This window comes from Chrysemys picta, chromosome 1, assembly GCF_011386835.1.
Source record: "Chrysemys picta bellii isolate R12L10 chromosome 1, ASM1138683v2, whole genome shotgun sequence".
NCBI classification, from domain to species: Eukaryota; Metazoa; Chordata; order Testudines; family Emydidae; genus Chrysemys; species Chrysemys picta.
Window position 1 is genome coordinate 74,942,587 of NC_088791.1, and position 11,284 is coordinate 74,953,870.

Sequence of the window (11,284 nt, forward strand, 5' to 3'; positions counted from 1 at the left end):
TTCAGTGCTTTGTAGATATAAAGCACTATGTAAATGCTAAATATTATAAATAAAATTTGGTTAGTACATTTTGGGTTGCAAATCATTCAGAAACTGAATGGTCTATGCAAATATCACATTTGCAAGATTCACAAGTGCCACACAATATACAAATCTTAATTATCTTGGAGATTATAATAAATTTTCTTCTCTATCTTTTAAAGGACCAAGATTCTCCCAATGCACAATGAGATTAGGTCAAACAGTTAAAAATACTAGCCTGCCATTCATAAAATAATTCCTCCAAACAACCTTTCAGAAACACACAACTCAGGATTTTTCAACTTCAAAAAAGGGAGCTAGATAGTACAAGCATGGAATACATTTTGTATACTTTTGTTTGGGATTTTCTTCTTTTTAATGAAACTGATAGCATGGTGCTCCATATTTATAAAAATAATTCACTACACTACTTAGTTATGTACACAAACACCTAGGTGACCTAGTTGATGAAAAACCATCTGGTCTTCTTTCAAAATGTAAGCAAAAAGTTCCTTATACATTATATAGTACACTTTCTTATGCAATTTTGGGGGATTATTATATAGCGCTGCTAGGAATCAACATTTGTATTGTCACACAAGAGATTAAATGATCTGACAAGTCAGTTTATATCTTTATGTTTTGTATAAATCTAAAAGTATTAAAAATGGACATTTAATATTATGGCATTACTAGACATTAGCATCACTTCACGCACAAGATCAGATAAGAGATTGTTTGTGCCATATTACTTTAGTTTCCTGTAGGATGTATATCACTTTCCTATTCACTATCATTTCCCTCATAATTTAGATTGCCAGGCTTCAGTAAGGGTAAGGGCTGAGTCATGAATACAGAATCTTTAGGACTACGTTCTCCCAGCACTTCTACAGTGTAGCAATACCTAATACAATGATAGCGTACAGCTCCTCTAGCCCGCATTACTTACCTAATGCTCTGCAGCGCTGTTGTAGGTTCATAGCTACAGATGCCTGGCAGGGGTTGCCCCTAGTATAGGTCTTACCCTGATCTGCACTCTTCCACATCCTTCTATCAGGAGACAGAACAACTTGTGGGAGGGAAGACGAGTTTAACTTCCTCTAGACTACAGAATTTCCTCTTACTGTTCCTGCCCTCAGCTGCTATTCCAATGTTTGACCCCCACCAGCTGCCTCTGAATAGCTCTGTCATAAACAGATAGTTAAGGGTTAATACCTCTTTTACCTGTAAAGGGTTAAGAAGTTCACCTAGCCTAGCTGACAGGTGACCAGAGGAACCAATGCAGGGACAAAATGTTTCAAAAGGAAGGAGGGAAGTTCCCTTTGTCTGGGTCAGTTTCACTTTTGACCGGAGTGGGAAAGCTCCAGAATTCAGCCTCTTATCAAGTAGTGAGTATTAGTGAAGGGAATAAATAGGTTTATGTTTATTTTATTTTCTAACTTGTCTTGTGCAATCAGAGGAATAATCAAATTGGGTATTTTTTGTGTAACTAAGTTTTTGCCCAGGGGATTGGTGGAGCAGTCTCTCAAGGCTACCCAGGGAGGGAAAGGTTTTTTGGAGGGGAAGACAGTTTTTCCCAAATAACTCATAAATCATTTGGGTGATGGCAGCAAGACCAGATCTAAGCGGGTAATTGAGCTTAGGAGTTCACATGCAGGTCCCCATATCTGTACTAAAGTCCAGAGTGGGGGTGAAACCTATGACAAGCTCTTATTCCTCCAAACCAGGGCTGACATTGGAGACCCCCTACTCTACTCCTCAACTGCTTGCACAATCCCTGTCCTCCTTTCACCACCATCATCCATTATTGCGAGCCCCTCCACCAGTAGTACATTCTTAATTAACTCCACCCACCCTTGGAACTGAATTCTCTCTCCCACTATTCTCAAGAACTGCCAACACTGGCCCCTCATTACCTTTCTCCTTAACCCATCCACACCACCTTCTTCTCCCAGTCTCTCATCTAAATCTCTCTGCCACCCGTCCTTCCCAGTCACCAGCAATAATTATGGGCAGAGCTTTGCTCTCAGGACTCAAGTTCCAAGCACATCTTTAGCCAACCAAAAGTTGGGAGACCAGAGAGGAGTATGAAGAAAACCCATCTTTACCATGTGTCATATTCCAAAACCTCAGGGCAGGATGTAATTTGTAGATCTTGGCTCAGGGTGGGTGATTTTTTTTTTTTTTTACTTGTTTTGTTTTTTAACTGATTACAAATATTACCTTGTTTTAACCAAAGCAAACAATGTTTTAAGTTTTTGAAAACGTCAAAGTGAAAAGAAAATTATGACGGCTTATTTTAAAAACAGGAGGAAAAAAAATTAGTGCAATGCCTATTTTTTTAATATTCCATTTTCAATCACATCACAGATTGTGTGATGCAATTTACTTATCATATGTAAACTAATGTGGTAGCTGTACTTGTGGTAATATTAGAAAGCAAGTCCTATTTGTAGCAAGGTGTGCCTTTCTGGAACTGACTGTAGTGAACTTGTGATATCACCATCTCTCAGTTTATATTTTGTCCTACTTCCACCATCACAGATTTAATTTCAATAAATCCTAAATTGTCAGGGACATTAGAGCAACAGCCAAAAGAGTGGTTAGGGGCCTGTATCCTGTTCTCTTTGAGATCAGTAACAAAACCCCCAATCTCTTCTAGAGACAATACCAAGGCTTAAGGGCCAGACCATATACCAAACTATTGAATCTAATGGGAGTTTTGCAATAGATCTCAATAAGAACAGGACTGGTTCCTTAAGGAATAAATAGGTGCTGTCAATTTATATTCAAATCACTTTAATCAATTTCCTGTTTAAGGTTACGAGGAAGATTTTTACAAGCGACATACCTGTGGCAGTGCTGAATTGAGCTGTCGCTGGAGGGAGTCTCTGTCGTAGATGACATCCTGAAGGCGTTGCTGTGCAAGCGACAGGCTTTCCTGAGTCTCCCGAAGGGTATCAAGGAGACGATCTCTTTCATCTAGCATGTTCACCATCAGTTGTTCAAAGTGAGAATCCGAGTCCGACCCACTACTCTGGGACCCCCGTTGACTCATTGGGGTGTCCTCATTTATCGTTGGCATCACTTCACACATCATTTCTTTAAAATAAGAAGTTAGAGGAAAAAATCTTAGGTAGAAAAACATTTAGGGGAACTTTATATGAGGAATTTAATATAGTCACAAACTGCTAGCACATTATTGCATTGATTCACATCTCAACTTTAGGTTTTCACCAGTCACATGGCTGACAAAATAACTGATCATTCAACATTGCAAAAATGTTGAATACACTTCCTACATAAGGGTAAGAGATATTTAATTCATATGAATGGCTTGACACAAAAAAATCATGTCAAAAATTTCCTTTTTGGTTTAGTTCATTTTCTCTTTCCTTTGCCCTCTATCATTTTCCGCTTGTTTGTATTGATGCCAATAATTGCAGAGTTTGGTCCTGCTGCAGGCTTTTCTACGGCAGACTCCAGACTGACCATTGATCTAGTACAGTGGTTCCCAAACTGGTGTTTGTGAACCCCTGGGGGTTCGCTAAATGTTACAGGGGGTTCTCGGGAAAAAAATCCTTAATGGCAGACAGAGCTGTCCCTAGGGTCCCCGGGCAGCATGGGGCCAGCAGCCTGGAGCCCCTGGACTTTCAAGAGCTAAGCAGATCAAAGCAAGCATAGCTATCACACTGAGGAGATTTAAACTTCAAGACTCCTTATAAGAAATGGAAAGGGATGTGGATATTTTTTGCTGTTTTTAAAATTAAATAGGCAGCTAGTATTGTTTTTAAAATTATTATGAAGAAGAAGTTTAAGCTTTGTTGCAACATGCATTGTTTGCCTGGACTGCTCAAGACCTGAATGCTTATGTAGGAGTAATTCTTTGAGTTCTTAAATACCTTCATGCTGTTTCACATCTGATACTCCTTGATGAAACATAGGAGCCTTGTCTTATAACAGGCTTATTCAAAGTGATACAAGCTACAAAAGTCAGATCTTGGAAGAGTGTTGCTGTTTTCATAATGTAATAAAAATATCATGATAAATAATAATAATAAATAGCGTGTAATAAGCATGTCAAATTTTATATTTCCAAGATCACTGCTTTTATAATTTATACTCAGATAAAGGAAAAAATCCCTGCAAATATTCATTTTTAGGAGGGGGTTCGCGAGACTTGACATTTTAGTGAAAGGGGTTCACAGGTTGTTAAAGTTTGGGAACCACTGATCTAGTAGCATGCTGCCTTAATAATGCGAGGTTAATCTATCTTTCTACCTAGTTTTTCCTTCCCTCAGGGGGAATTACTGTAAAGCGATCTCTCTGAGTAAGATGTCAAAGACTAGAGGCTCACTGCTAATTGCTATCCTTGTGATACCTTGTCCAAATTGAGCCACTAGGAACAGGACCACAATCGCATGAAGCCAATTTGTTCACATAGGCCACCGCACAAAGAGTGGCTTCAGGAAAAAAAAAGAAACCAAACAATTAGTCTCACTTGGCTCAGCATTTCATTGCCTCTCATGTCCATCTCACAACCTAGATTTAGACATATGTGGAAACAGGAACCTTAAGATACTGGATGCTGGGTACAACACACACAAAAATAACCAGGACATTGAGGTTCTCAAAAGCCACATATGGTAGAAAACATGAAAATTCAATGTAAGTTAGGATTATGCTTAAAATAAACATTTACCTCTATGGAAGTCTGTGGATAAGGTCATCACCACCAATCTTAACTTTGCCATTCCATCACTACTAAATTATACTCCTTTTATATATAGCAGATGTAAGTTAGATTTGGGTCTAAGGATTAGTCTTGGATCTTAAATCTTGTAGTCCTTACATATCAGCAAGTATGCCAACAAAGTTTGTAATTTCACTAGCTGCAGGTTTAAATCTTTTTTTCAGTTTAGGAGTTTACCTGTAGATCTTGTGTAGCCTAGAGCTTCTGGAAGCCTTGTACATGATATATAAATTTCAGGCACTTCCATTATAAACCTTCCAACACACAAAATCTTCACCATTTCACACTGTCAATACCTGTATTGATTAGCTCTGCATAGTCTCTGTTTTGGTAAGGATTTAAGACTTCTTAAATCTGGTATATATTTCCTAATAGAATTTATGGGACTGAAATGTTCTGTACCAGCCACATCTATCTTAAGGTCAGCCCAATGTTGTTTCAAGTAGCAGGGGAGTAAAGGTAGCTGAGCCATTTGTGCAAACACACAAAACCTGCCCCACCATTTGTCACAAGCACAGATGATAATGCAGCTGCCAATTGTTCCCTGGGATTTGCTGAGACAGTGATCCAGCTTTATCAGGAAGAACTGGTCTTGCCTACATTCTAAGCAGTTACACAGACTCTAGTAGATTTCAGTTTCAGTTTCTTCTTTAGCCGATGTAGAGTGGTGAGCAGAGTAAACAGGGAACATTAATATCTCAATATTGGTTATGGACCACTACCATTTAAGTTGGCTAGTATTTTCTTTGTCGAGGGTCTCTGGTGTTCAGTCATAAGGTTCTCTTTGGATTTTGAGGGTGCGCGGATATGAGAAGTGGCAGAGTAAAGGTTATTTAAGTAACCATCAGTGCATTTCTAAGATTTTTATGTCAGTCTTTTTTTGTTTGTTGTTACTTGCTTTATTATTATTATTATTAAATGGGTAGCTTTAGCCTTTAATTTCCAGCTTACCACATGTTTTTGGTTATTTGAGGAACCTCAAGAGTTCTATCGCATAATTAACTCAGGTATTTTGTAGACTCATGGATTTTAAGGCCAGAAAGACCTATTATCATCATCCAATCTGACCTTCTGATTAACACAAACCATAAATTCCAGTTGAACTATTGTATATCGTGTACAGAAAGATATCCAGTGTTGACTTAAAATCTCAAATGATAGGGAACATGCCACATCTACAAGTAAGTTGTTCCAATGGTTAATTATCCTTGTTGTTATGAATGTAACTTATTTACAACCTTACCTCTAGTTTAACAGTTTTATTCCTCTATTTCCTTATGCATTTTTAATTGTAACAATTGTTCAATTTGTGGGTTCAATAAGGAATTATGAAGTGTCATGCCAAAGAAGCACCTGCAGACCCCACAAAAGGGCCAGATCCAAAGTCCAACAAAGTCAATTGAAAGACTCCCATTGACTGGGTCTGATCAAAATCACATTGAAAAGTCTGAAGGGAAGACCTACAGAGCTTACAAAATGTGCAGGAGTCTAAGGGCCACAAAGACAGAGGGAGAAAACAGGGTGAAGTTTGTGCTGAACTTCTAAGAGGTGCAACAACTCTCAGCCTAGGTGGAGGGAAAGCCTATGATGTCTTTAAGCCACCTTTGTGCTCTCCTGATCCTGGGCTGCTCTGGTGGCTGGAGATGCCTCCAATATAACTTAGTACGGTTTGGGCTTCCTAAGTCCTAACTTTTGGTGGAACTTCAGCAGTCAATAAGTTCACATCCAAAGACTACATGCTTTTTAAAGTGTACATGCAGCATCAGATACTAATTTGTGATCCAGCTCCCATGTATTAAAAATGAGCAGTGATAGTCTGCATAGACCCAAGGATCTGTATAAAGATCTTAGACCCAATTCTCCATTCCATTCCATTGTTTTTACACCAACTTCCTTCATTTCCTCATACAGATCTGTGTGCACACTGGATTGCGGACATGAAAATACAAATGGTCTATGTGCACATATTCCCATGTCTCTACTAGGCTTATATGTGCATGGTGCTATGTGGAGTGCTAAGATCTGTGTATCCTAAGGCATTGCTTCCTTTATTAATGAAATAATTACCCATAGATACCCCTGCCAAACAGTCACTCATCTTAGAAAGGACTGGTCTAAGAAGCTGGGGGGAAGATATAAAACCAAAAACAAAACCACTACATTTTTAAAGTGTCAAATCCCTCGTTTTTGGAATTCATGTAATCTTAGAACATGCCAGCTGCATTTGCCTTAAACCATAATAATTCTGCCTTGGCAAAAGACCTTCCCAGCCAATCACCAGACAGACTACTGAAGTTGGACTGTATCAAAATCAGCTTTAGAATTCCATAGGAGACTCAACTGCAGCTAAACAATTATTTTCAACTGCCTGTAGAGAAGGAGGATCTATTAAGTTCAAAGGATCTACTCACTGGTCATAGGATTCCATAATTGAATTTAAATTTAGAAATAGAGAAGTCAAAGGAAATTTAAAGAAAGTAAGAAAAAAAATAAAGGCTTGGAGCCAAATACTACTCACTTCACTCACACAAGTAATCCCTTTGCCTTCCATGGGACTAGTTGCATGAGTAAAGCAGAAGGATTTGGGCCACCAACCACTATGGAAGCATTTTAGTAAAGCTAAAGAAAACCCTCTTTTAATAGGCCATTTTGGTGTTTAAACTACTGTTTATTAAAAATGTAGCCTAAATTTTCAGAAGCAACTTGTGATTTTGGGCATCTCAATTTTTGAGTACTCAATTTGAGACAACTCAAAAAGGTCTTGATTTTCATAAAAGTGCTGAGCCATTGGCTGAAAACCCAGCCTTATTAGGGTGGGAATTTGGCCACCCAAAAATGGAGGCTTTCAACATGGGTACTTCTGAAAATTTAGGCAGTTATTCATTTTAAGAACATGAGCCTCAGAAGCACAAGCCAGGATTATACACTAGATTGCTAGAAAGTGGGGTCTCACACAGGACATCTGACATCTAACATTTTTGAGAACTGCCTTTCATAGCTAAAGTATAATGTTGATAGTTATTTTCCTGCTTTGCTTGTCATTCCAAGAATCTCACATCAAAGAAAAATTTGAAGAAAGATTTAAAATTGTTTTACCACCAAACACAAAGGAATTGTGACAAGAGAAATATTTTTGTTAAAAAAATAGAAATTTAAAACTAGACTCTAGGCAGGTGAAAAGCTACGTATTGACTAACGATGCCTTTCTAGCAAAGCCAATCTCTACTAGGATTTGTGAAAGGGATCATCAAAAGAAAAAACAAACAGAAACAATAATACTTTCTCAGTAATCACAATAGTCACTGATTTGTTTAGAATATAGGTGATAAAGACACACTAGATTAAAATTAAATTTTAAACATGTTGCAAAGCACTATGAGATTCAGATCTTTTGGGAAGTTATCCTTCAATATATAGTTCTGCACCTACCACTGGCTAAGTTTTTTCTGCTTTGTCAATTCCCTAATTTACTATTAATGAGTAACAAAGATTAATGTTCATCCTAGTCTCACCAGAAAAAAAAGATCACCATTGGAGAACACAGAGTGGACTCAGCAACTTGGGGTACGTCTATACTTACCTCCGGGTTCGGCGGTAAGCAATCGATCTTCTGGGATCAATTTATCGCGTCTTGTCTAGACGCGATAAATTGATCCCGGAAGTGCTCGCCGTCGACACCGGTACTCCTGCTCCGCGAGAGGAGTACACAGAGTTGACGGGGGAGCCTGCCTGCCACGTGTGGACCCGCGGTAAGTACCTTGTAGTTCGAACTAAGATACTTCGACTTCAGCTACGGGCTGGTCCACACTAACCTCACAGTTCGAACTAAGATACGCAACTTCAGCTACGTGAATAACGTAGCTGAAGTCGAAGTATCTTAGTTTGAACTACAAGGTACTTACCGTGGGTCCAAACGCGGCAGGCAGACTCTCCCGTCGACTCCGCGTACTCCTCTAACGGAGCAGGACTACCGGTACCGACAGCGAGCACTTCCGGGATCGATTGCTTACCGCCGAACCCGGAGGTAAGTATAGATGTACCCTACGTTATTCACGTAGCTGAAGTTGCATATCTTAGTTCGAACTGGGGGGTTAGTGTGGACCAGCCCTTGTTGGTTCCTGATGGTGAAACTCACCAAGGCCGCAATTCTGCTAGCAATACTTAGGCAAACCCCTACTGAAGTGATTGAGATCCTGAATGATCATCACCAGGATTATTTGGTGATTTGAATCCTTCACCATAAAACAGTCTCAAAAATTGGGGTCTGATGGAGACAAAACACAGTATTTTTTCTTTCAAGAAAGTAAAAAAAAAGTTAGGCAGACTAGAGATCTAAGTGTGACATATTATTTGAATAAAAGGAAGGATGCACAGGGATATGGTACAAGAGAACCTAGGAAGCACACAAAGTGTGACAACTGAGGTAAGGCATCCAACTGGCATGTGAGGATTTAAGGTGCACCTTTAATTTCCACTGGGCTCATTTAATATTGTGGATATTTACCATGGATAGACAAGAGCAAAAAGCTTAACTATGAAGGTGATAGGTGCCTCATGAGTACCTTAAAAATTGATAGAGGAAAGAATAAAGAGAGGGGGAGAGTACCACAGGTTTTATGATTTTATTTTTTTAAAGGGAGGCCAGGCATCCTCATGTCCTGTAAAATAATCACCTGTAGTCACTGTTATAATGTGAACAGATGTCTGAATTAATAAATCAATAATAATAATAATAATAAACTACTAGGCTCCTTTAAAGAAGTTTTCAATTTCAATCTGTTTTTTGCTTGAAAATAATTTTTAGAACTATTTTTAATGTTTTGAACTGGAATGTTTAAACCTTTTGTTTGAACAAGAAAAAAAAAGGAATAATCCCACAAAGCAGCATGGGTCCCCTGCAGCAGCACCACTAGTTTATTGTGCCCAATACATCACTGCCTCTTTGGAAAGAGACACAAATACTGCTCCTTGGATTCATCAACAGCTACTGACAAGGACACTGATTAAAACCCCTTTCCCTAGAAAAAGCCAAGGCCTTATATGTGCTGAGTGCACTCAACTCCCATAACTATGATGGGAGCTGAAGGTGTGTGAAAGATCATGGCTAAACTGAGCCCACCAATAGCATATGAAGGAAAGGGGTAGAAAGGGAAGCACTCTGCACTTTGGTTAAAAAATTATGTACTGAATGCATGTTCCCCATACCTGGGTAGTCATTAAGGTGATGTGCTCAGTTTGGGCACACAGCAAAGGGCTGAATGCCTTCAGCTCCCCCATTACTGGAAGTAAATCAGTTTTAGCTTTGCAGTTCACCTTTAATATTAAAGAACTAAAATAAGCCTCATTTTTAAATGATGTATTTACTCCTAATACTCATAGCACTGAATTACTCAACTAGAGAATTCCATGCACATTATGAAAATACATACATTTTGTGTACTTTTGTGTATCGTTAGAATAAGTTCATACTATCATTTCATAGAGCAAGGTTTTCTATCTCTAACAGTGTATGGTGAAATAACATGATGCCTATTTGAAGGTTTGCACATTTCAGTGGTTTCCCCTGTCATCTGACTAGAACCTGATCAATGGTAGTATTTTCAGTGACTTCAGTGGTCACTGGATCAGGCTCCATGAAGATGATAGGAGAAACCACTGACATGTTCAAAGCTTCAGATTGATATCATATCTTCAAACAGGAATGTGTAAACAAAAAGTATCTGACATGTCAGCCTGTATTAGCCATATCAAAGTGAGTATTATTTGACCAAGGCTTGGAATATTAAGTGAAATCCTGCTCATGTCCCCCCTGTGGTCACCAGAGATTTTAATTGACAATTAAAAATAGACTTTGCTCAAAAGTAGTCTATTCCTAAAAATAGCTCAGTGTCACTGCATTACAGATCTGTCAAGTTATCTACCTAGCTACCTGCAACACATCCTCACCAAGAACAATCATGTAGTTGACTCATCTTGGGGTTGCAGATCTCAGTTTATAATTACAGATGAAGTGACTGGACATGAATTGAAACAAATTGTATAGTTCATGACAATCCTGTGGGTACAGTTATACACAGCTCCTTTTCAAGATCACCCAAATAACGACTTTTTTTTTTCCTTTTTGTATTTCTTATGCTCACAGATGCAGATAATCACTTTCAAACCTGGACTGTAAGAGCACATTTAAAATTTGCTTTATTCCGAATGATTCTCAGAAGACAAGGTATTTGAAATAGGTATATGATGTGTGCAGTAAGGGAGTAAAAAGTTCTCATCTTTCTTCTGACTTGACCCCACCCAATTTGAGTCCCTCTGGTGTCTCAATTATAAAAAGAAGTTGTGTGACCACAACAAAAATCTCCACTTCAGGAATAAATCATGTGGTCTGGGACTTGGTTTGCCACCATTACTCTTTCACTTGGGGAGAATTTGGGGGTGGGAATCAGAAATATCTATCTGTAGCTCGACAAAAAGCTCTTTTTAGAGGAGCATTCATTTAGTTCATAGTGA

At 38.6% G+C, this 11,284-nt stretch overlaps 1 protein-coding gene across 4 annotated transcripts in view; it reads right to left on the reverse strand.

Moving 5' to 3' along the window:
• PPFIA2 (PTPRF interacting protein alpha 2) overlaps positions 1-11,284 on the reverse strand; it is a 642,070-nt gene that overhangs the window by 620,099 nt on the left and 10,687 nt on the right. For all 4 annotated transcript variants that reach the window (XM_065559858.1, XM_065559854.1, XM_008166061.4 and 1 more), the window contains exon 2: positions 2,873-3,123. In XM_065559858.1, coding sequence (XP_065415930.1) covers positions 2,873-3,121 — 249 coding nt within the window. In that variant the 5' untranslated portion in view covers positions 3,122-3,123. The remainder of the gene's footprint in view (positions 1-2,872; positions 3,124-11,284) is intronic.